Source organism: Pestalotiopsis fici, assembly GCF_000516985.1.
Source record: "Pestalotiopsis fici W106-1 unplaced genomic scaffold PFICI_Scf_19, whole genome shotgun sequence".
NCBI classification, from domain to species: Eukaryota; Fungi; Ascomycota; class Sordariomycetes; order Amphisphaeriales; family Sporocadaceae; genus Pestalotiopsis; species Pestalotiopsis fici.
In genome coordinates, this window is record NW_006917109.1 from 27,482 (window position 1) to 54,748 (window position 27,267).

General features: G+C 31.7%; 3 protein-coding genes across 3 annotated transcripts; 1 reads left to right on the forward strand and 2 right to left on the reverse strand.

Moving 5' to 3' along the window:
* Positions 1–14,584: 14,584 nt before the first annotated feature.
* On the reverse strand, positions 14,585–15,133 carry PFICI_15403 (uncharacterized protein; the record flags this gene model as incomplete). Its single annotated transcript, XM_007843984.1, has 1 exon — positions 14,585–15,133. One exon carries the CDS (start codon positions 15,131–15,133, stop codon positions 14,585–14,587), a length of 549 nt encoding a protein of 182 aa, XP_007842175.1.
* Positions 15,134–15,746: 613 nt separating this feature from the next.
* Positions 15,747–16,759, forward strand: PFICI_15404 (uncharacterized protein; the record flags this gene model as incomplete). The annotated part of the gene is made up of 6 exons (XM_007843985.1): positions 15,747–15,830; positions 15,883–16,109; positions 16,170–16,318; positions 16,380–16,498; positions 16,564–16,668; positions 16,718–16,759. 6 exons carry the CDS (start codon positions 15,747–15,749, stop codon positions 16,757–16,759), a joined length of 726 nt encoding a protein of 241 aa, XP_007842176.1.
* A 231-nt stretch (positions 16,760–16,990) lies between these two features.
* PFICI_15405 (uncharacterized protein) lies at positions 16,991–18,140 on the reverse strand (the record flags this gene model as incomplete). The annotated part of the gene is made up of 2 exons (XM_007843986.1): positions 16,991–17,648; positions 17,704–18,140. The coding sequence occupies 2 exons, from the start codon at positions 18,138–18,140 to the stop codon at positions 16,991–16,993; spliced, it is 1,095 nt and encodes a 364-aa protein (XP_007842177.1).
* Positions 18,141–27,267: the final 9,127 nt, after the last annotated feature.

Sequence of the window (27,267 nt, forward strand, 5' to 3'; positions counted from 1 at the left end):
ACGATTTTTGCTAAAATTAGCTATTACGGCTTTTTAAAGGATATTTTAATATTTTTAAAAATCTACGGCACCGCTACGCCTTTTAAGCCTCGGATTAATTATTTCGTAAATAGCTATAACGGTAACATTTAAATTATTTATTTCGAATTAAGGCTTTAAGTCTTATAAGCGGCCGAGCTAAAACGGCTTTTGCGCTAAGCCGATATTAATAGCTTTTTATTTTGCTAATTCGTTATTATAGCTGGCGGAAATAAATATAGTGATTTTAAAGGTAATTTTAAAAATAACTTTAAAGGTGGCTTTAAAGGTAATTTTAAAAGTGGATTTAAAGGTGGCTTTAAAGGTGGATTTAAAAAGTAAAATAAAAGCAAAAGTAAAATAACGGGTATAAGTGCAAAATGGTTTAACGCTGCAAATACCATTTTCGGTAGGCATTAAAAAGATATTATATAGCTATTATTATTACGGAACTTAAATTACCGTTAATTTATACTCCTCGTTAAGCCTTCCGAATACCGATTACTTTTTTATTTATTTAGATTTATTTTTAAATCCGGACATATTACTAATAATCCAGGCTTTTTAAAAAAAAAGATAAAAAGCAAATATAAAGTTATAAATAGCTTTATTTATATTTAGTATAATAGCTAAAATAAGCACCTTAATAATAAATATAAGCGTATAACGCTTAGTAGGTAAGCTATACGTATATAACCTTACGGGCAATTTAGCAGGCCTTATATAAAAAAAAACCCCCGCTAGCTTAGCGCATAAAAAACCTAGCCTTTATTTCCTTTAAATTATATCCGTAGTTATTTAATTCGTAGCTTAAAAATTAGATATATTTCGGGAAATTTCCGTATATTAGCTGCGTATTATTTGCTTAAATTAATTTAATATAATATAACGATAGGCCGTATATAAAAAATTATTTATTTATTATATCCGGTAATTTATATATTTTATTTAATTGCTTTTCGACCTTTTAGGCAAATTATTACTAAAATTGCTATATATAAAGCGTTTATATTTATTAGGTATAACCGTATTTAATATCCCGCGTATATATATTTTTACAATTTAAGCTAAATTAAAAAAAAAAAGGAAACCTTACGCTATTTTAATTAATAGCTATTAAATAGCGGGGATTTCTAAAATAATTGCTATTAACTAATTTAGGACTTTAGCATAAAACCGGATTCCCTATATTTTATAACAATATAGCCATTAAAGCGGTAATTTTTATTAGCTTTATTTTGCTATTTCTAAAATATAACAAAAAATGCTATAATATAATTAAAACAAAATAACTTAATAAAAATACGTTAGCTTTTGGCAATTCGTATTAGCGCTAAAGCAGATTAAAAGACGCCGTATTATTAATAAGCGCTAAAATAGCACGGCTTGCTAATATTAAATAATTTAATAAAATTAATAAAATAAAAAATAACCGTTTAAATTTAATATATTTCGAATATACCGCTACGAATAATTTTTTTATTCGAAGCACGATTTATTTTAAAAAATGTAATATATATTAACAGGCGTTTCCCGGATTACGAAAAGCACGGTTTAGCGCGCTGCGCTGCTAACGGTGGCACTTTTCTAAATTAATCCAAATTATTTATTATATACGAATTAAATATATTAATTAATATTTCGTATTATTATATTTCTAAAAAAAGCTGCCTTTATATTTTTTTATTATTATTAACGGCTATTTTTTTCCGCGAGCATTACCCGGACGACCTTAAATTCTTTTTTTACGTTTTTGGCGTTTTCGCCGCTAAAATCCTAATTTGCTAAACGCTCGCCGCTTTTTTAAATAATGCTTAGCTTAATTTAAATTATTAAAATTATAAATTTTAAAAGCCGGGTTTCGGCGGTTTAAAGCTTAACGTAAAGCTTAGTATAAATCGTAATAAAGTCGCCGATATAAATTCCTTTATAATTAGCTTTTATTAGGTTTATAATTAATAAGCTCTAATTAAAAATATATATAATAAATAAAATTATCCGCCGTTATTTAGGAATATATTTTATAATAAGCCGTTACTTATTAAGGAATTAGGCGGCGTCGGCGGACTAAATTATAAATTATAAGCTCGAATAATATTACGGACGCAAACCGGAAATTATTTATTTTATAACGCGGCTGCTATTACGGCTAAAATTAAACTCGTTAATAATTAAAAGGCCAGGCATAATAACGAAAAAAATATAAATAGGGGATTACTATTTAATCGGTTAATAAATAAAAAATTATAAATCCGAAAAAATCGTTTAAATTCGAAAATACGCTAAAATATATATCCGTTTTTTTATTATTATTATTTTTAAATTAAAAAAAGGTAAAGTCGTTTATATTTAATTTATTTAATTAATAACGGCCTTTAAGCCATATTTTGCTCCTTAAATCCGGATATTTATATAGCTTTTAGCTAAATAAACGAATTTAATAAAGCTTTATCTTTTTTTACGGCAAATTGCTTTTATAAAATAATTAAAAGAAATCTTTACGCTTAAAGATAATATATCCTTTCGTTAAAGCTTAAATAATAGCTAAGCTTTCGGGCAAATAATTATTTTATCGGTCGTAATCCCAGGATTACGATTACGGCGTAATATATACTTTACCTTTTTTCGTATATATCCGTTTAGGTGGCTGCTATAGATCTTTTTTCCTAATCCGCAAATTAAAGGCAGCGCTATATATAATCGCTTATAGCTATTTATATATCTTAGGCGAATAAACGCGGCTTAAAAAAGGCTGCGAATACCTTATGCTACCGTCCACCTAGCAGCTAAATAGGACTTTTAGGCAGTCTTTATATAATTATAATATAATAAATATAGTTATTTATAATAAATATAAATAATATTTTATTAAAATAATAATATATAAATTAATATATAATTTCCTATAATGCCGCCTTACGCTATTATAGCCACTTTAATATTATAAATTAAATTAAAATAAAAGGCCAGCGGCGGCTATTATATATCGCTTATTTTATAAATACCTTAAAAGGCATCGTTTATCGTTATAAGGTCTACGGCGATTAGAAAAAAAAAAGTAACTAATATATATTTAAATATGCAATTATAAAAGCAATATATTTATAAAAGGCCGGCTTAAGATAGCTTTCGCAAAACAAAAAAAGGGATAATATTACGTAAGCTAATAAGCGTGATATATAGCGCTGGGAATATGGTTTGCGAGCAAATATAAATAAAAATATATTATAATAGATTTTAATCGTATAATTTTATTAACTAAAATAGCAAAAAAAAGGTACCGCTAAACTGCTTATTTAGGGTAGGATAACCGATATTATTTAAAACTTTAAAATCCGAAAATCCTACCGCGGCTTTTTTTTTACGTTTATTTTATTTTTCGAATCCGCATCCGCTTATACCCTTTTATAGGATTATAAGATTTATATTAGAGTTTTTTTTATAATAATAATAATAAAAGGGGGGGGGGTATATTTAAGGTTAAAATTAGTTATATCTTTTAAATTACTTTTATTTTTTATTTTTAAAACTGCTTATATTCGGAAATTACTCGGAATCGAACCCTAAATTTTTAATTAATAATTAATAATTAATATAATAAAAATCTAATATAAATTCTAGAGTCCAGGAAATCGTATAAATTATCCGTTTAGCTAATTGACTAATTAATACCTTTTAAATAAGCGGTAAATTTGTCGATTATTTTGCCTTTTAAAAAATATTTAAAAATTTTAAAACGTAAAATAATATAAGCGTTTAATAATTAATAATTATAAAATATATATAATCGCGATTATAAATATTAAAAATATTAAAAATGCTACTAATATATTCGGATTAAAATTATAAAATTAGTTAACCTAGCTATTTTACGGTAACTAAAGGCACGGGCCACCCTTATATTTAGGTATTTTTAGCATAATATTTAAATTTAAATTTAAAGCGATAATAGGGCGTGATTTAGGTTTAGCTAAATAGGATTATCGCTTGGCCCAGCCTGTTATTTATAAAGGTTAAATATAATAAATTAGTAACGATTATTATTTTTTTAGCTGCCGTAAATATTATAATCGATATATATTTTTATAAATTTTTTAAATTCTTTATTTAATTTTATTTATTACCGCTTTTGCTTTTATTTAAAATATATAAAAAAAAAGCTATAAAGGTTAACGTTATATTTTAATTATAAAAAAAGTAAAACCGCTCGATTAATTTTGCTATTTATACTATTGCTCGATATACGCGCTTTTATATAAAAATTTATATTATCCTCGAAAATTTTATCTTTTTAATTTTTTTTTAGATTTATCGATTTTTGCAATTTAACCCGATTTTTTAAATCCCCAATAAAAATCTTATACGCTAAATACGCCGCTTTCCGCAATATTTTATAAATAATAATTACCCTAAAATTATAAATAAAACGCGAAAAATTAATACGGCTAGCTTTAACCGATATTTTTATAATTTTTTATAAGCTTGGCTATAATTTAATATTAAAAGCTTTTATCTAAAAGGTTTAAAAAAATTAATATTATTAAAAGGTTAAAAATATAAAAATATATAATATTACGATTATAAATAAATGGCTGGCGATTAATAAAATAATTTATAACGGTAAAACCGAAGCAAACCAATAACGGGAAAAAAAAAAGGCAAAAGGGCGGGGAAAAAAATAATAAAAAAATAAAAAGCAAAAAATATAAAAATAAATATAAGCAACGCGCAGCGAATCGCTTGCGCAAACCGCTAATTATTACGTGCTATACCTTTAAGCGACGCAAAAAAGCTTCGCAAACGACACGCTTTACCGCCCTAACCGTTTATTTTTTGCGGTTAAGAATTATTATTAAAAATATAACTATTAATATAATTTTCTAATACTTATATTATAAATAATTCCTCGTTTTATTTACAAATGCTAACGATTAATTATAAATATTATAATGCTGTTTTTTGCTAAGAATTTCGATTTTTCTTTTAATTATTTATATTTTTATACGAATTTTAGGCATACCGCGGCTTATTTATTTAAATATTCCCAAATACCTAATAAATTAATTAAAACCGCTACGCTAAATAGCATATTATTAATTAAAAGGCTATAAAGCGCTAAACGCTAGCAGAAATATTAGCCTTTCCTACTATTTATACTAACGTAATTATAATAAATTACTAAACGGTTAAAAAGGACCTTTTATTGCTAAATATATTTTTTATATTTTTCCTTTTTTTTTTTACCTATTCCTGCTTTTTGCTTCGGGCTAAATATTTGCTTTATATATAATTAAAAAGCTTTTTTTTATTATTTTTTAGTTTTTATAAATAAATATATAATTTAAATAATATAGCTAATAATTTTATTCCCGCTAAGGCTTTAGCTAACGGCGCTTAGGACGGAGGAGCCGTTAATATTAAATATAAATAAGCTTAGCTTTTCGTATATTACGGGTATTAATTTTAAAATATATATTTTTTTTTAAATTTATCCTAATACTTTTAAAATAAATATAATTTATAATATCGTTAAATTATTAAACGGCTTATTTATTTAACGCCCCGGTTTCGGCGTTAATATAAAATATTTAACCGATAATAAAAAAAACGGTAATACTACCGCTTACGTTATTAATAGCTTAACCGATTTTGGCTTTTAATAAATCGGCAAAATTAAAATTACGCAAATTAGTAATTTATATTTTTTTAAGGCTACCGAATATATTTATTATATAATTAATTATTACTAATACGAGCGCGTTCCTAAAGGCAAAAAAAAGGGTAAGGATTAGAAAAAGGTTAAAAAGGAGGTTAAAAAAAGGAGGATAATAAGAAGACTGATTAAGATACCGATAACGAGCTTTGAGGTAGTGAACGCATTAAAAAATACCCTGGAATTGCTATATTCCCCTTAGGATAAAAACCTTTAATTCGTATACTTATTTTATCCTATTTATATTACCCCTAATTATTATATAACACTAAAAGCTTTATTTTAATATAAAATATACTTATTTATTTAACTCCCAGCTCTTTTTATAAATACTAAAACTTTTAAAAATATTTATAAATATAAATACTATTACGTACGGTTTAATATTTATTAAAATTTAATTATAATCGCGCTTATTAATATCCTTATAAATATATAAATTAATTAAAAGCATCCTATTATTATCGCCTCGAATAAAGGGTTAGTAGCGGCTGCTATATCGCTTATATTATAGTTATTATAATAAATAATAAATATAAATAGCGCTAGGATTTTATCGTCTGCATCGTCGTTATATATATTATAATAATTAATAGCTTTCGTCTCTTTTTACCGCCCTTTATTTTTAAGCCGCAGCAACCCCGGCGCCCCTATATAAATTCGGCTTTTATATTTCGTCCAATTTATTACCAGGTTTTTTTAGGTCTTATCCTATTATAATAACAATCTTTATTAATGCTAATCGTGCCTTTTAATACATTAATTATAAATATAATTAAATTAAAACGGCAAATTTTATATTATTTTATAATTTTATTAAAAATCTTAAAATAAGGTGCAAAATATTAAAATAAAGGTTTTAAGCGCTTTATAATTAATTTATAATATTAAATATATTTTTATATATATTGCAAAAAGTTTATTTAATATATTAATTATTTATAAAATAATATTATTCCTTAAAGCGATACCTAGCTGCTATATTTTTTTACCCTAAAATAAAATTTTTAAAACGCTAAGAAATTATTTAAGCATTAATTTATTAATTAGCATAAAATAAATATAATATTATAAAAATACCGCTATAATTAGCGTCGCCCTAATAAAACTATATACGGCGCTATTTTTAATAAAAAATAAAACTTTAAAAAATACCGCGTTTAATATAATCAAAATAAAGATCGGTAATAAAGCGCTAATATCCCAGGTACCGCTTCGTTATTTAAAAATATAGCTCCGGTATTATTATAAATAGCCTTAAGCATTATAATCCTTCCTAAAATCGCCTTAATATTAGCCGCTAATAATGCTATATTCCCAGGTATACCGCTTATTATATTCGCCGGTTTAATATATAATAATTTTAAATATCGCGCGTTTTTAATTTAATCCCTTTTTTTAATATCCCGTTTTTTAAGCTTATTATTAAATAAAAACCTAAAAAATCCCGAGGCAAAACGGTATTAATTTAAACGTAAACGCTTTAAAAAACCGATATTTAGCTATAAAGTTAAGCTATTAAAATCGGCTTATTAGCAAAAAGCGATAAAGTAATTTTTAAACGCTAAAAAAATTTATTTCGAATTATAAATCCGTGCTTTAATAGCCTTATAAGGTTTTTCGTCTTTTATCGGCAGCTGCGGTATATATTTTATTTATTTAGCAAATTAAATAAGCCTAAAAGCTAATAAAATTGCTAGGCACCTTAATTAAAGCAATATTTTAGTAAATTGAATTATATATTTTTAAATTTGATTTTATAGTCTTATTTTTTATCCCGGGAAATGCTTTTTTCTTTATTTTATTAAAAAAACTTAAGCTAATAGTATTTAGTATAAAAAATAAGCTATAATAAATTAATTAATTTTATACCTTTTTATTTAAACGTAATATTACTTATTTCCCCTAAATATTTAGGTTTTTAAATTATTTATATACGGCTGCGAAAATAGCTATATAATTTAGATAATAGCCGCGTAACGGCATAAAACTCGATAATTTTTTAAAATACGGTCCGTTTTAGCGTATAAATAATTTATATTTTTGCTATAATCTATTATGCATTTTACCTTTATATATCGTTTATAAGCCGGTCGCCGTAAATAAATCGCGAATTAAATGCTTTAATTATACGCGCTTTTTGCGCGTTTATAATCGCTTTATTTTAATCGCTTATAATAAATATAACCCTTTTTATTTAATATAATATACGGTATTAACGATATACGAGAAATATTTAATTTAGCTATAGCTATATTATGTGTTTAAAGGCTTCGAAAATTTATTACCGCTTTAACGGCTACGGTTATACTTATTCCTTTTTTTAGAATACGAGTTTTTTATGCGTTCCGTCGGCGTAAAGCAAGCGATTAACGTATGCGTATATAATCGCGTTCCGCTTATACAAAAAAAAGTAAACTATAAGCCGGGCCTTATATATAGCTTATACCTATCGTTTCGTATAAAGGGATTCGCAAAAATCGTTAATTTATAGGCTTATATCGTTTATTATTATAAAAATCGCAACGATTAAAATAGGCTGGCTAAAGTGCGCCGGATTATAACGCTATAAAAGCAGTATATTAGTATAAAAATAGCGCTAGGGTATAGTGCTATGCGATAGAAACTAACCTAATTAGACTCGCTAAATTTTAGGTAGGCTAATATGGAAAAATAGGGATTGCGATTATAATATACGTATTTTATAGCGTATGCTTGGGCACACAAAAAGATGGATATAATTTACCAAATTATAATTTAACTCTTAATAATAATAATATATATTTTCTATTTTTTACCACTATCCTGCTAAAAGCCGACTCTAATATCCATTATCTATTATTAAAAATAATGCATTAATAAAACTTTACGAAATAGCTAGAAAGATAAAGTAAAATAGCGCGAAACCTGCTTTAAACAGCATAAGACCTGTGTAAAACAGTGTTTTTGGAGTCGATTTTTACCCAAGATAGCAGTCATCCCCATTTTTCTGTCAAAGAGGGACTCTCTAGATGCTCCGGGCTCGTTCCAGGTATACATAACGGGATGGCACTTAGATGAGCACTCCACGTGCGTCCAGGCGCATCCATCAACTCATACTGGCACAGTATTGTGACGACAGTGCAAGCTTCGTCCTTTGACCCCGAGGAAACATTGGTCTCTGAAACGGCACCTAGCGAATCAATAGACGACTTTAACAAATTGATTGCTCTGTCATAATAATTTGCCGAGATAATCTTCCAATCTGGTCTCTTTGGTCGCGGCTGCTGACTGCTCTCGTCGGTTACCTGAGTCTCCCACGGCTCTTGTATGCGGTGCAAATGCTTTGACGATATTGCACATATTGCAGACTTAAGTAGTTCACTTCTGCTTGCTCGTAATGGGACCTTTTGGGAAAAGTAGACGGATGTGTCAAAGATGTCCATCCTAGGGCTCAGGGTCAGCGGCTCTACCTTGTGAGAACTGGGAAGCAGGACTAACCATTGTCCGACTGTGCTTTGAAAGTGTCTCAAGAGATGAACCTGTATAGAAGTATCAGTGACAAATGTCTCGAGGACTTGATCCTCTATTCTGAGCGCTGTATCGCCCGGACGATTTGTATGCGGAGAGGACCCTGGGGCTCGGGGTTCGTCTACGTAGTGCAGCTGATCTACTACAGCTGGACTATCATGCAGACCTATCGTCATCTGCTCTTGAGCAAAAGTGTCATTCTGAAAGCGGTGTAGACTGGGTGATGCAGAAGCCCGCACTGTTTCATCAACTAAGCTGGGCTCAGCATCATAGCTAGTAGACGCTGGAGTCGAATGTGCCGGGCTCTGTTCTGAAAAGCCTAAGCCGTAGTTCTGGGGACTCGATATTAATCCAATAGGTTCACGTCCTCCGATTCTGTCCGATGAACCCGAGGAATGTGTTTGGTGCTCGGCTCTGGGAGATGTATCTTTCCCGAAATATGAGAAGATGACTAGGAATCAAGTCAGATTTGGATCGCAAAATCATCATCAAAATGCGTACACTTGTGACTGGCGACAACACGATTCGCCCTCCTCCTTGTGGCGGGTCCAGTCTGATGTTCAGGCACGGACTGTCGAGAAGTCTGGCCATTGCTATTTCGCGGAGTCTCGACCCGAAAGACGTTGCTATCTGAATAGGCACAGGTGCGACGCGATTTGCGACATTGATTGCATTTGGGCTTTTTCTCGTCGCATTTAACCTGGTATTGAGTCAAGTTTAGATCCTCCTACTTTACGCCCAACCATGGCGAATTCGGCTTACCTTCCTATCTCGGCATGTTACGCTGTATTGTCGTCAGTCAAGAACGTTCAGAACTGGGCGTCGAGTTGTTCACACACCAACCATGATGAGACCTCATGACTTGTAGCGCACCGGGGGAAGAAGCAGAGCCAAGACAGCTGTGAGTTGTGTATTTAAGTTGAAATCTGTAGGGGTTTTGAACAGGTTTCTGTCGACGATATTATGCAGCGCCTCCACCTTAGTTAGGATTGGCGTCACACCACCTCGTGCACAAGTTTTTGCTTGAATTGGGGCGACGCTAATGCAAGCTTATGCATATCGACAGCCTGGCTTTCTAAACGGAACTCAAGAAGAAGCGAATGATCAGGAATGGCATTAAAACAACGCAAGACTCCCAAATTCATTAGGGAGCACTAAAGGGGAAACTGTTGAAAATCACCTTTTTTATCCTATATACTCGCGCTTACGTAGCTATAATCATAAATTTATAATATTTAATAATAAAAAATACTAAAGCAACATAAAACTTTATGTATGATTACAATTATTGTTCTCTTCTTATTCTCTCTTTCTGTTATCTTCTTTTTTTTTGTCCTTCTTTGCATTTTTTATAATTGTCAATAAGGCGACTTAAGCTATTAGCTCCGCAATTTGAGGTTTTTCAATAAGTAGTTTGCCCTTCAAGCAATCGTACTAAATTCTTATGGCACCGCCAAATCATTTTCAAGGACTCCAAAGACCACCTTTCAAGGCACCCGATAACAAGCTGTGAGATGTTTTGCAGATATATTTAAGCGAACATACCTCTTGTGTCACCCGAAAGGTGCCACCTAACCCAATCACACTGTCGTGCATCAGCAAGGCCAAGTATTTGCCAATAGTGCTCAATTAGCCTAAGGTGATTTCCACTTGAGTTGCGTTATTTGCCCCCCAACAATCTTTCATGACACGCCCGCAACCAGCCCGATAGGCAACACCGTCAGCTCCCCGTTCTACCCATAGAACGTTATAGAACTCGTATTCTACATCATCTTGATAATCACCTGGGAGTATAAGGTTGTCTTCATACTCACCCACAGCAACAACGTTGAAGTAAGAGTCAGAATGCCTTCCCAACGTATCAACCGCGTGCTCGTCCTCATATATGGTCTTAAATATACGAGCACTGTGATATCGACTTCTTCGAAATACTCTCTCCTCGAAAGAGCTCTTTAAGTCTCTACCGTTGGCACTGCCCTGTGAAATGGCAACTATTTCCATTTCACCACCTCGTTTCACTTTCGAATCTCCTGTGATTCTGATCAGGCCCGCCCATCTCCTATTTTCATCTTGCAGAACCACCACCTTCGGCATTTCGTCTAAGGGCGTCTCAGTCAAGACCGGATTGTCAAACATGCGTATGTGGCCCGCACAATCAAAGATGCCGCTTGCGTTGAAAGACGGAGTCTTACGAATTTCAAGAGTAGCTGCGGGAAGGAGGTATATGCGTGTAGTCCAAGCCGATATATGGGTTGAAGCTGGTCCATGTTTTGAGGATCCGTGTTGCCATGTTGTAGAGCTTTTCAGTTTCCAGGAATTCGTGACAGATCCTTCACCGCGACCAATTTGGCCAATATTGAGAGCTGATTGAAAGCTCTTCGGGTCGATGAAACATTGCCAGCCACACCAGGCCCAAGATGGGAGGGTTGGTCTGCGAGTCGATTGACTGTTTCTTTCGGCGCATCCGTCCATATGCAATTCCTCAACTGTTTTATCATAGCCTCCTTTCAATGGCTGCCAAAGAAGAGCGTGGTCAAGGTAGAGTCTTGGCATGCCAAACACGAAGCCGTCGGGGAACGCTGGAGCAAGATGATTTAAAATGCCAAGACATGCAAAGAGACCATCTGCTGGGGATGAAAGCTCTCGCCCATTGTATGGGCAAACCAAGCCTGCATACAGGTCAAAATCGGGTGAAGTTGACGGCCTAGGCGGCCGAATAATATCGCGAACCAATGAGCCCATAATCACAGCTTCGTTACCTGGTCTTGGTCGAAGCTGACCCAAGTTCCAGACTGCGCATTCGCATTGCCAGAAAATCTGCCATCCCTGGAAGAAGACAACGCGTCTACTGAGGATGTACTCTTGGTAAGTCCAAGCCCTCTTTGCCCATTCCGACCAAGACACATCTCCGTAGGCCCATCGAACATTGGATTGGACCAAATCTTCGCTGAGGTTGTCATCGAACACTCTCTTCCCAAACTTCGGAGTATAGGCAGATGGATTGTGGATGGTTTCCCCCTCTTCCATAAACATGCCGTGGCTCGCTGCAGCAATTATTGTCATGTAGGCACCAACGTATATTTGATCCATGCGCTCAATCTCAGATATCCTTGCCGGATCATCCTGAATAATGCATAACCTGTCCACCCATAGAAATCTTACTCCAATCTCATTCGTCAGCTCAATGGCATCTCGAATGACTTTTGGGAGCAAAGACGAGTATTTCTCGAAACAGTTATGCGAAGTGAGTGTATCAATGTTATCTGTGCGCAGCTGTAATTCTTCGTTGCCGTGAGATGACATTTTGGCATTCTGCCAAGTGTAACTGAGAGCAATGTATTGGCCCTCAACACTTCCATCTACAACGCATTGATTCTTGACATCGATGAGTCGAGAAGGTCGGATAAGAAGTTGTTCGTCATCAGTCCTTCCGTAGCACGCATTGGTGCAAGTACTGGCATGACGACTGTCGCAAGTTGAGAGCCATTCTTTTACCGCCGTGACAATAGTCGATTCAGTTTGGGATGCTGTATAGTTGTCCATCTTGATGTGTTTTGTACTAATTTTTCGCCCAGTACCAACAAAATGTCGGATATCGCACACAATGGGCACAGTTTGGGTCTCAAATGAAAAGAGAGAGGTTATATTGAAGGATGTCTTTCAGACAAAGTAGTAGGACTAAACGTTATAATGGATATTAAACCCAGACTACACAGCCGCAAGACGTGTCAATCACTCCGCCAGTCGGCTAACGTCCGTTACGCACTCAAAAATGCCTTACTGCTACAATTACCATTAACTTTGGGTTTTTACAATTCCACTAATTTTATCTCAACTAACGCCCCAAACCCACTTACGGACTGGCCCCCACATCCGGACCACCCTGAAAATCCCTCACCAGGAGCTTGACCACCAGTTCTAATCTTGAAGTCGACGAGAGCGCCAAATCCGGGAACATGATGACGGCTGATGTTGTGTTGCTCATCATTTGGCATTGTGAATAGCTGCGAATCTACTGTATAATCTTGTTCTCAGAAACAGGCAAATGAGAGGGATTACAGAATGCTGGAACTCGAGACCATGCACCATCGGAGGGGTACTTAGGATTAGGTAAGTGGAAAGCACATCTCAATAGCCAACTTGATTAATGATCATGTAAGTAACGTACAACTCAGCGTTTGAATAATCGACGCCCGAGGTGGAGTATATTGTGGCATTTGTCCGGCAGTGCAAATGCTAATGCGTAGGACTTTGGGCATCAATGATAGCTGTGAACGGACCCTAAAGTCTAGGATCTCTCACAGAACTTGAAATGTACGCTCCCGGAAGAGAAGTGAAAGTTCATGTCATGCAGGGTTCTTTTGCACTACAGGGAAACGAGGAAAAAAGAAAGCTGAGCGTATTTTGTCCCATTTACACCTCAAATAACAATGACAGTAAAGGAGGTTATCATTACCATTGGCCAGTGATTTTCAGCTGAATCTCCCATGTGTTGAAATATTGATACTTGCGGTCACGTACGGCAATGTCATTTAGGTATACTGGACGCAAGCCAGTACAGCCACATTCGTGGCTGTGGCTACCGGCTACCAGCACCCGCGTGGCCGTGACCGTTATCTATGGTCCACGTACGATCGGGACGAAGTCCCCTTCTATCCTTTCGCACGTAACGTTGATGGTAATTACTAGATTCATTTTAGGGCATCACTTGCCTGGGATGGACGAGGAGGATTCATCGTTGTGCGAAGCGTAATGTATTAAGCCAAACGAAGTCTTGCTATTATCAGTTCTAGTGGTCTCAGTGCTGCATTTTGCCTGTACGCCATCGCTCTAAGAGGTTCAGATGGAGTGCTTCACTTTGATAACAAGTCAAGCATTTAACAATTTGGAATCATCGCCCTACTCCTGGGATGCCAGGCATGACAAATCAAAGGACTCCATTTAAACAACCCCCTTCTCCTTCTTCCTCTTTCTTTCTGGGATGGCATATTGGAATTGTTCTTCAGACCTTCGCGGCAACTTAATACTAAAACTCAGTGTGATCAAAACGCTCGAACAGCAACGTTTTTCACCCGAAAAAGATATGCTATCATTTCTGCTTATTGTTTAACAATGAGATCCCAGTAAATCTTATGGATAGTCTTGGTTCACGAAACCGGAGTAATCTGTAACGATCATTGATCTAAATCGATCGCCTACCACAACACCGCACGTTGAGCCCGCTATATGATCGCTCATGTGGTACACTGATCAACGTCCCTACAAGAAGAAGCACTCAGTGTCTTAGTGACCATCCCGAAGGATAGTGAATGTGTCAATTTCATAGTTGAATGAGATCAAAGTTCATTCGGCGTGAGCCTTTGGCCTTCCTGCCACAATGAAATCGTTATCCCCAACACTCCAGATGCATCTGATTGCAAGTTTCATGAACCGCCACCTTTCTCCGTCCCACTTCAGCTCACCTGATAACCGATTACCAGTCAGGAATACATCCTTGTCCCAAGTGGAAATCTTGCTATGCGCAGTTCCACGCGGTAGGTGTTGTGCTAGCACATATGCTGTGCAAGTCGCGATTTTTGTGCCGTCTTTGAGAATCGTGACGTGGGACCTGGCATTCGAGACCATGTGCGTTGTGAGCACAGGTGCAGGACCCGTCATTTGCCAATGCATCATTTCCTCTTTGCCCCTGAGGACACCATAGTTCTTGCCCAAGAATGTAAGGCCGCTCACATCCCATTCCGCGTCATCGTAAATAGCGCTCTCAAACATGGGAGCGTCTTCAGAATCAACAGACTCTGTAAGGCGGTGGATGGTGTCAACCACAGACTCGTGGTCGGTCAGGTGGCTGCCAGGCGAAGTGATGCCGGAGAATTTCTGCAAGTTTTCTGCCATGGTAGCAATGTCGAGAGATGCTCGGAAGTCGACTTTTCCAATTGATATATTGAATGAAGTGTGATGAATATGCCACATTTTCATCACACCAGAGAGACGAGACAATCTAATCCTTTTAAATTGAATATTGTGAATGAGATTTTATGCATCGGCTCATACTATTTCCTGGAATCGTGTACCGCACGACCCGGCGTTAACATACTCCAGTATGGGCATTCCGGTTCCGCGGATCCCCCTCGCAGGCCCCGCCGAGCACCGGGCCAAGCCCCCCACCCTTCCGGATGTATAATACGGATCAAGTGCTGACAGAATGCTGATTCAGAAATCATAAGCAGTACAGAAATCGGCTGTCGATTTGGGCGTGGTGAAGTATTGTTTTGTATAGCTTCTAATCGCCAACAGGTACTACATTATTCCGCGGACAAAATATGAGCCCCCATGTAAGATTTGCCGAGGAGGGAGCCGCATTTAATGCGAACTAATTACAATGTTCGTGATTCACACATACCATTTTTACCAAACAAAAGGCGTCTTCTGATCTTTAGACCAGTTTCATTTGGTTGGAGCGCGAGTTGTGCTTCACTATTCGTCACGTTATAAGCCAGCTCTCATCATGTCTCGACAGAACATTTTCGAGACTTTTCAATTACGAGAGAACTCGCAACAAATCACAAGGGCTAGGTGGTATCTGATTGCCGTAAGTCGTACCCTTCAGTGATCAACATCATAGACTGTGTTCACTAATGTAGGCCCAGGCTGTAGCGCTGGCTTCAGCCAACACTGGCCAACACGTTGTAGAGCTATACAAAAAGGTCGTTCAAGATGTCACTCTGGATGATCAGAAGATCATACAACGAAGGATGAAAGAGGCTATTTTGAAGACCAGCGCATTCTATGGCATCCCGAGGTCACTGCAAGCCTTGTTACCCTTGTTCAAGTCCCTCAAAGATGAAGAGATTGATCACTATGGCCCACGGTAGGTTGATCTATTTGAAGACTCATGAAAAGAAAATGGACATGGTTGACAAGATGTTAGATGGGAGCTATCCCAGACCGATGAGGTGCAGCGCATCCAAATGGATAAGATACGCTACGAAAAGGCACGACGATACTTTGACACGATATGGACACCTGAAAGCGCCCAAGCTAACAGAGACAACAATTTCAAGTATCACCCGGACTTGTGTGAGTCTCCTGACTATCTCGAAAAAGAAAAGACCTCCTAGGCTGACTATATACTTTTTAGATCTCCTGAATACCCAACTAGCGTACGAGTATTACATTTCAGAGGACGCCATATTAACCCCGATTGAGACTCAAATGTGTAATATAGCAGCTTTGATTTGCTGTGAATGCCCCGTTCAAGTAAGTCAAATAATATGAATAAGATGACACATGAGAAGCCTCGTTTGTTGACCTGAACTACGCAGGCTATGTGGCACACACGAGGGCTCATCAACCATGGTGGTAGTATGGAAGAAGCCCAGTTCGCGCAAGATTTGGGGTTAGCCATAGCAGAATTGAGCGGTTGCAAGGTAGATGGCGTAAAGCCCATCTCAGAGATTAACTTTCAAAATTTTGCAGCACATTGATTCATACGTTGTCGAAAATGGTGTCCACGGCTAAAGGTAGAACTTTGAACTCGGCAGCAATCAATGCAATTGTTTCACGACCGGAAGGATTATGGCATCAAGAAAATGGAAAATGACGAAACAGTAAATGAATACCTTGACCATCTAGGTATATCATAACCAATGCCGGGGCCAGATCGGAATACCATCATCATCAGCAGTATTTTGAATTGTGTCCCACGCCCCCCCCCCCCCCCCCCCCAAAGATATTTCGGTATTTATCTAATCACTGCTTGAACTCCTTGTCGTATTCCGTCATACAATATCGATAGCGGACTGCGCCCGAGTTTTCGTGCAAGCTTTTGAACGTCTTTGAGAGGTTTTCGGCATTGATTGGAACTGTTTCCACCCATGACGAGATGTTTTTGCTGACTGCGAGCTGCAACATATCCAGCATCTCCTTGCGGCTACCCAGGTGTGTTGCGCCAACAAAGCAGCCATTGCCGGCAAGGTCTTGCGGACGGATCGTGAGCGTGGCCTCCTCTGGCATCCCGACCGATACCCATTTCCCAAGCACATTTAGAAGCGAGAGGTAGGCACCAAGATCAGAACCATCGCCGAAACTGTTGGCGGTGCTGATGATGAGGTCGAAAGTCATCTTGTGGGGCACATTCCAATCCTTTTCGGAAGTGGCAAGGTATCCAATTGCTCCCATCTTTATCGTGTCCTCCTTTTTGGCATTGGTACGAGCAATGGCCCATGTCTCCGCTCCGAGCGCCGCACTAAAGAGTATGCCATAGTGACCAAGGCCGCCGACCCCGACGATGCCGACCTTTTTCCCAGGGCCTGCCCCAAATCTGACAAGAGGACTGTAGGATGTAATGCCGGCACAAAGCATCGGCGCGGCGAGGTGGCTCGGGATTTCGGCAGGTATTGGAAAAACCCTGATATAAACGACGTTTAGCATGCAATTATCAACGAGTCTGACGTGAGACTTACCAGTGTTCATGTGCTCTTACGTGCGATGCAAAGCCACCTTGCGATATCAGCCCAGGATGCTGCGGCCAAGCATGACCGTAGGTAGCAATCAAGTCGGGGCAATAGGTCTCATTCTCGTTGCAGCACTGGTGGCACTCGAGGCACGACCAAATCTGCGCGCCAATGCCGACGCGATCGCCGAGATTCATCAGCGTGACCTTGGGCCCAGCCCGGACTACTCTCCCGACGACTTCGTGACCGACGGTCAAAGGAAATGTCGAGTTGCCCCAGCCGCCGTTGATGGAGTGAATGTCGCTGGAGCAGACGCCGCAGCACTCCACCTCGACATCAACATCATATTCTCCAAAGGGTTTGACATTGAACTGTTTCTTTTGGACTTGAGTCCATTTCTCGACAGAGCCAGACTGGAAGCCGGTGAATTGATCGTATTGAGGCATGGTCGCAAAGTTTGATTCTGGCACTACTTATTTGCTGTACTAGATTGTGGCCTTGCATAATTTGAGCATCCCACTGATTCACAAGTCTAGACAGCCCGAAGCAGATGTATATATAAATTCGATACGCCACGACAGCATCAGTAGCTAGTATGATTCTTGGCATCAAGTATGGCGGCCAAATGCAGATAACATCCTGTCACAGCATTCGGCAGAGTTACCTGTTCGGGAAAATTGCCTAAAGCGGTAATTGGGCAAGTCAACAGGGCCAAGCCAAAAATGCGGGTCTTAGGCCGGTAACATGTCTAAGAAAAATGGTCGCATGAAGGAGTAGACGCATTAGCTTGATGCAGGAGTTTTTCTTGAAAATCGCGGCAGATTAATCAAATGCGTATTGGAACGCGGTCACTGTGTCTGTGTGCCGGCTTTGGTGGAATGCACATTTGGTGTCCATAAGCTCGAGTTTGATGGACATCAATGGCTGGATTGCAGTCACAGTTTCTTGCAATGGTAGATGACTCAAATGTGTAGAGAAGATGAAATTCAACATTAAATAGATTTGACTATTTTCTGATAGTCTAGTAGTGTTTTCCTGTGGTCAAATTGTCCCTCTCGTAACATGCAGATGCAATCACTTCACTTAGTGTCACTCAAGCATCACTTATAACTTAATCGTGAATGATGAGATGAATATATATGGTAACAGCAAAGTGATCATTCTCTACAACTATTGCTCGACTGACGCTCCAAAAACAAAATCCTTCCATGGCACCCAGATACTTCTGAACCAGAACATGTATTGCCAATCCGGGAACATGGCCGTGTTTCTGCCCGTAGCGGCATCCAGAAACCAAGAGGTACAACCCGGGGACCAGACAAGCTCGCGGGCCTTGACTTGTGTTTCGGCCAAATCGCAGACCTCGGCCTCTGGGGTCACGACGACCGTGTCCACGAGCTTGCGCTTTGATGGCGAGCGACCAGGGCGTCTTGTTGCAGATAATGCAGACATGATTGGAGCAATGCATCTCATCGTGTAATTCACCTGACACTCCGTAGTGTAAATGACCGACAAGTGACCACTGAGGGTATTGGGACCCATCATGATGAAGAAGTTGGGGAATCCAGCTAGGCAGGTTCCAAAGTACGCCGATGGGGAGCCGTCACTGACTCGTTGCCACTGTTGGCATGGTCAACATATACGTATTTCAATCAGAATCGTCCGGACCACTTACATGGTCATAAATGCTTTCGTGGCCTTGACCATTGATATGGGGGTGCTGGAGATGCCCATTAAAAGTGGCTGTAAAGGCTTAGCTTAGAGTGGCTTTATAAGTCCCTTCGGGACTTATAAGCCTTTATTTTTCGTTGCGTTTAGCATATAGGACTATTATTTATTATTTTTTTAATTAAAATTATTCCTATATATTTTAAGATTTTATATATTATTTAATTAAAAACTATATAAAGGCTATAGCTTTACGGCTATTTGTTTTAGGTAGGGTTAGTTTGGTTTAGTTTTTATTCCTTATTTTAAATAGTGCTTAGCTATAAGATTAAATTTTTCGTATATTAATACGATTATATTTATACGCCGACGATACGATTACGTACGATAACTTTTTATAAAGCATTTTTAGTAAAATAAATTTAATTAAAATAATAAAAATACTTTTTTATAAAAATAAAAAAAACCCCGATAATTTGCCTTTTTTAGCCTAAACGGAAATACTAAAAATTTATCGATATTTAGCTAATTATAGTAAAAAAAAAGCCTTTATTCCCTTTATACGTACGAAATAGCCGGATCGGCGTAATATAATTATAAGCCTAATTATATTAAGCCGTAGCTATTCGGTTATTAGTATATTAATAATATTTTTATTATTAATACGGCATTTTTAATATATAATATTTTAATTATTTTTATCCGTAAAGGAAAAAAAATATAAGTTATCCGGTTATTATATAATTAATTTATATCGCTTAAATATCGGTATTTTAGATTTATTTATGCGATATACGACGAATTCTATTATTTTAGCTTAATATTTATTAAATACGAGTATTATTAAAATTTTATAAAATATATTTACTAAATACGAAAAGGAAAATTAATTAAATAATTACCGATTTTAAAAATAAAACCTAAAATTATACGGTTTAACCGGTATTTTTAATTTAATATTTAATTTTATTACTAAACGAAAATATTACTAAAAAACTAAATATAATTATTAAATATAAATTAAAAGCTAATAAATTAATTAACGATAACCGAAAAAAGCTCGAAAATTATAAAATTAAATAATTAATTTCGGCAATTATTTTAAATATATTCCGGAAATATAACCTTAAATAGGATAAAAAGCTAATTATAAATATTAATATTAAATATACGATAATTATATAATAAAGAAAAACCAGATTTAATCCGCGATATTACCTTTATAATTATTTTAATTAATTTTAAATTATATTTTATTTTTTATTTTTATTTAATTTATTAAATTAAATATTTGCTATATTAAATTTTAATATTAATCTTTTTAATAAAAAGCCTATTATTTCGGCTGTTTTTTTAAATAATATTAATAATATACCTAAAACCTAGCGATTATATAATTAATGTTAATTTATCCCTTAAGCTTTTTTTTTTTGCTTAAATTTTTGCTTATTATATTCCGATTATCCGGATATATATAATTACTCCTAAAATTAACGATTATTTTTAATTTAAATTTAATAGCAAAAAGGCAATATTTTTTTTAAAAAATATAAAAAAATTATTTAACTTTTATATTATAATTAATTAAAATATGCTAAAAAAGCTGCTTTATTAAAGCGTTAATAAAATTATAAAAAATCGTATATAAGCTATTATTAATAAATGCAAAATTTAATCCGAAATTAAAGCTAAAATTAAAATAACTTTTCGTATCGGAAATATTAAATAAAAACGTATTTTAAAAGACCGATTTCGCGATTTAAAACGCGATAATTTTATTAAAAATTTTATAATAATATATAGCTATTATTTTAATTATAAAATTCGTATTTTAAAGCTTTAAAAAGCTAAATAAAAGTTTACCGATTTTAATAAAACTAAAGGATTATTAAAACGTATTAATCGAAATATTATAAAAGGCATTTTAATATAATATTTTATTAAGGAATACGATAAATTTTTTAAACGTAAATATTTTAAAATTATAAATATATTTAAAAAATAAGCTGCTACGGAAATTAAAATTAATAAGTATAATACCTAAATTATTTATATTCGAATTTTTAAAAGCTTAGCTAATTCCGCTATTATTATTAATAAACCTTCGAACGATATTAAAATTAATATAACTAAAATTATTAATAATATTTTTAAAAATAATAAAAGCATAAAGCAGCTTATTAAAAAAATAACTAAATTTTAGCTATATATTTTATAAAAAGCTAAAAAAATCTTTAATTAAAGCGATAAATTATTTTACCTATAAGCAAATGCTATTAATACCGTTTTTATAATAAATTTAAATTTATATAAACGCTTCCCGATTTATAAATTTACTCCGTCGCCTTAGGTAAAAAAAGTAGGAAATCGATTAACCAGCTTTTTTTTAATAAATTATTATTTTTATAGATTTAGCTATTTTATTTAAAAATACGCTAAACGCCGGATATTTTACGACGATAAATTCCTTTTATATAATTCTAAGGTTAAAAAGTATTTTTATATAAATTTTAATAATTTTTTTTTAAATATAATATTACCTTAAAATTTAATTAATTAATATAAAAAACTTAAATAATATATCGGCCTTATTACCGTTTATTATATATTAAATTATAAAAAAGCTTTTATTATATATTATATAATAAAAGCCGAATATTTCCTAAAATAAGCTAGCTATAGCATTAATAATAAAGCTATAAATAAAAGCACTAAAATTATAAAAAAAAATGCCGCTAATAATATTTAGGCATAAATTAACGTTATTTCGGTTATAATTTTTAATTAATTAATTAAATACCCGAATTAAATTAATATAAATAAATACTGATATTAAAAGCTATTTAACGGAGGCTTTGCTTTTTTTATAATAAATTCGAATATTATTAAATAAATAAAAAAATATTTAATAAAAGTATATAATATTATAAAAAAGCGAAAAATCGCTCGTATTTACGAACCGGATAAATTTAATATTGCTAATATTATATATATTATATTAAAATAAAATAGCGATATTCTTTTTTTATAAACGGCTATAAATAAAAGCGCGATTTTTTTTACTTAATTAAGCGAAAATAATATTTAAAAAACCGGTTAATTAAAATATAATAGCAAAGCCTAATACCGCTTTTTAATAAAAAGCTAAAATAGCCTAAATCTAACCTAAAAAACGATTTAATACTAAGCAGGAATTTTTCGACGAAAAAATAAAAAAATTCCTAAATAAATCGCTTTTAATTTTATACGCTTAATTAATAAATTTCGTACCTAAATATAAAAAAGGCTTAATTAAGGCTTTTAATATTTTAAAGTATATAAATAACTAAAATTATACTAAAATATTATATTTTTCGAATAAAGCGTTGCTAAATTAGGATTTTTATTTTTTTTCGAAAGCTATTTTAGCTATATTTATTAATACGATTAGCGCTAATTTTCTTATTAATTAAAATAAATAAAAATCCTAGGTATAAGCATTTTTAACCGATAAACCTTAAATTAATAATATTTAATTATATAATAGCTATATCGATATTTATAATATAAATTTTTTATTTAAAATTACGATTATTTATGCTAAAAATTTTATTAATCTGCTATTTAAAATAGCCGTTTATATTAAATTTATTAATATAAAAAATATAATTATTAGGTTAATCGATACCGGTGCCGAAATTTTTATTATTTATTTCGAATACGTAAAAAAATATTCTATTTTTATAAAAGGTTATAATATAAAAATATAAAGCTTTAAAAAAAAAAGCTAATATACGCATAATTAGTATAATTAAATAATTAATTTAAATTATTAATCGTAATATTATATTTTTAATATATATATTCCCTAATATAAAATTAAGGAATAAATTAATTTTCGGTATAAATTTTATTTAAATTACCCGTATAAATATAGGCTTTTAAAATAATTATATAATCGGAAATATAGCTTTCGGAAATAACAAAATTATAATGCATATTAACGATTTAACGAAATCTAAATCTATATTTAAAATAAGCTTAATCGTTAAAATACTCTTAAAGCCAAATATTCTAATAATACGCAAAATTAACGTTATTAAAAATATTACGTATAATTAAATTAAAAAAAAATGCCTCCTTTAATTAACGAAAATTACGTATAAATCTAAATTAATTTATTAAAAAAACCTTTATTTAATATTATATATTAAATTATAGGTTTTTCGCCGATAATTATAAATACTATATTTTTATATAATATCGAATTTAATTAAAAAAATATAATTTATAAGTTATTTTTTAAACGAAAAGCTAGCTATACTTTTAAATACTTTATTTATATATAAAAATAAAAAGGCCGTCGATATTAAAACTCGTATTTTACGGCAAATTAATACTATATATAAATTTAAATCCAAAAAAATTATACCTATTAATAATTAACCTAAAAAAGGTAAAATCCCTCTTAAAAATATAAATTAGAAAAAGTATAAATAAGCTAAAGCTTTAAAAACTATAAAACTATAAAATGCAAAAAGGCCTTTATTTAAAATTATACCTAAATAATTTAATTTAATAAAAAAAAAATTTACTCTTAAACGCTTAAATAAATTATTTAATAAAATTAATCCCTATATAACTAATTAAAAAAAATAAATGCTTTCTAAAATTTTATTTAAAAAAAAAAGGCATTAGTATAGGATTTTATAAAAAACGGTAAAATTAAAAATATTATTACGCTATTTTATAAAATCCCGATTATTTTTTATAAAGCTTAATAATTAAAAAACATCTTTATACCTAAGGCTTTAATGCCTAAAATAATCGAGCTTTTAAAAGCAAAACGATTAGCATAAATAATAAAACCTTATTATAATACCTACCAAAATATTTAGTTCCTAATTATAAAAAAAGATAATAATTTTTGCCTAATTAATTCGGTAATTAAATATAATACTATTACGAAAAAGGATACTAAAATCCCTAATAATTGCGATACCTTTATAAAAAATTTAGCTAATTATACGATAATTACTATAGCTAACCTTTTTTCTAAATATAATTAAATTATATTATACCTTAAATTTAAAAATATAATAGCGTTTATAATTTTTTTAAGCTTATTACGCATAATAACTATTTTTTAAAATACCACTAATTTTATTATTTATTTTTATAAAATTCTTAAAAAGATTTTATATAACCTTAAGCTAGATATTATATAAAGCTTTATAAATAATATTAATATTAAAAGCTTTTTATCCTATTATAAAAAAGAATCCGGAAAAAATAAAATAATATACCCTAATATACGAAAATAGGTTTTCGAGCATTTAATTAATATCGATAAAATACTAATTAATTATAAATTAGCCGGGGCTATTATTAGCGGTACGAAAACGCAATAATATTAATTTTTTATAATTATAATAGGATATTTTTATAATATTTACGGACGGAAACCCGGAAAATCCTTAATAATTAAAATCCTAAAATAAAAAAACTTCGATAATATTTTAAATATCCGGTATTTCCTAGGCCTAACGGTATATTTCAAATCGTTTATTATAAATTACGCTATTATTAGCCTATCCCTAACTAAATTTTTACGTAAAAAAATAGTTTTTATTTTTAAAAATGCAAAAAAAACTAATATTAATTAGCTTAAAAATACCTTTACTTAAGCTTTAATTTTCGCTAAATTTAAATAAAAAAACGGTATTATTATTATTTTTTTAATTAATATTAATAGTTTTAAATAAAATGCTATATTTTATATTATTAAAAATAAAAAAAAAACCTATTCGATATAAAAGCGGTATTTAAAAAAATGCGGAATTAAATTATAATATTACGAAAAAAAAATATTATACCCTTTTAAAAATATTACGAAAACTAAAAAACTATTTATATAATATTCGGTTTATAATTAAAATTAACGCTTAAATATTAATCGCGCAAATTAATAATAGCTCGAACGACTTATCCGGCGTATTAATTATAAAATAATTAGCTTAAATTAATAATTTCGATTTTAAAATCCGCTATATACCTAAAAAATCTTATATTATTATAAATATATTATCCCGCAAACCGCCTAAACCTTCCGATAAAAATAACGATATTTAAAAAAGAAATTTAAACGAATTCCTAAATATAAAACTAAATATTTTAATAACTACGTTTAATATTTTAAATAATAATTAAAATAATATAAAAACGATCGTTAATAATAACGCTTATTTTTAATTTTATTTTGATATTATTAAATATTTTATTATAAATAAACCTTTATAAATAAAATCTAAAAAACGTGCAAAATTTAAAAAAGCCGCGCTAAAATATACCTTTTAAAACGGTATATTCTAAAGGAAACCCTTCGGCCTTAAAAATCATAAACGAATATTTAATAATTAAAATAAACGAATATATATTATTACCTAAACCTATAAATAAAAAAAATATCGTAAATATAATACTATTTATAAATCGGTATTAATATTATATTATTAGCCGAAAATATTCGATAATATTATTAACGTAATTAAATCTTATATAGCTTATTAATTTATAATAAAAAAAAATATAACCTTTTTTAATTTTCCGAGTTTTTAAATATTTTTATAAAATAAATTATAAATATTTAATTCCTAAAATTATATTATAAAAAAACCGCTATTATAAAAGCTAAAAATGCTTTTTATAAATATTTTAAAACTAAAGCCTTAAATATAATAAATTTAGCTTTAATTAAAGATTTTATTATCCGGAAAATTATCCTAAAATACGGAATACCGTTACGATTAAAAATAAACGGCGGGTCGAAAAACAAAAAAAAATTAATTAAATTTATCGACGATTTTATAATTAATTTACGTATAGGTTCCTTTTATATTTTTTAAAGCCAAAAATTAATCGAAATAGGATATATACCGATTACTAAAATATTTTCGATTATTACGAAAAGGTTAAGCAATAATTAAACTAAAACTTTTTTATTCGCTATATTTATTAATTAAATCTCGATACGACTTTATACCGGGTATTCGCCTTTTTTCCTTATATACGGATATTATCTAATTTTTTCTTTTAAATCCGCCGTACTTATATAAAAGATTTTTAAATAGGACCTTTATATATTAAAAAATAAAATATTAAAAAACCGCATTAAAATATTTATAAAACTAAAGGAAGATTTAATTAAAATTAAATAAATTATCCGGGATTATCGGGAATAAATTATATATTTAATATCCGAAAAACGCATTTTATTATAAAAAAATACGCTATTAAATATCGGAAATTTAATTATTATATATAATTTTTTTAAGTATATCGATAAATCGAAAGCATAAAAACTTAAATATTATTAAAAAAGGCCGTATTTAATTAAATTTATTTTTAATAAATTTTTATACGTACTAAAAAAAATCGACGGTACGGAATTAAAGGGATTCTTTCTTAGTCGGCTACTAAAAAAATTTTACAAAAATAAAAAAAGGTTTTAAAAAGCCGATAACCCTAAATAAAACTATTAAATAATAGCTATAACTAAAGGGCTTCTATAGATAACGGCAAATTATAAAATTAAATTATTATTACGAAATATTCTTATTACTCAATTATAAACTAAATAAATAATATAATATACCGGGGAAAAAATATTAAATTAAGCGAAAATTATTAACGATATCCCGGATACAAATATTAACGTTTAACTTCCCTAATTAAACGCTTAATAAAGCTTAGGTTAAATATAAAATTATTTTTTTAGTACCTTTTATTATATTTTTTTTTATATTATTTTATTTATATTTTTTATTTACGAAATTTCATTTTATTCTAATATAATAAAATACCGAAATTATAAATTAAAATTAATACACAAAACTTTTTTCCTTTATTATACGATCGTTTTAATTA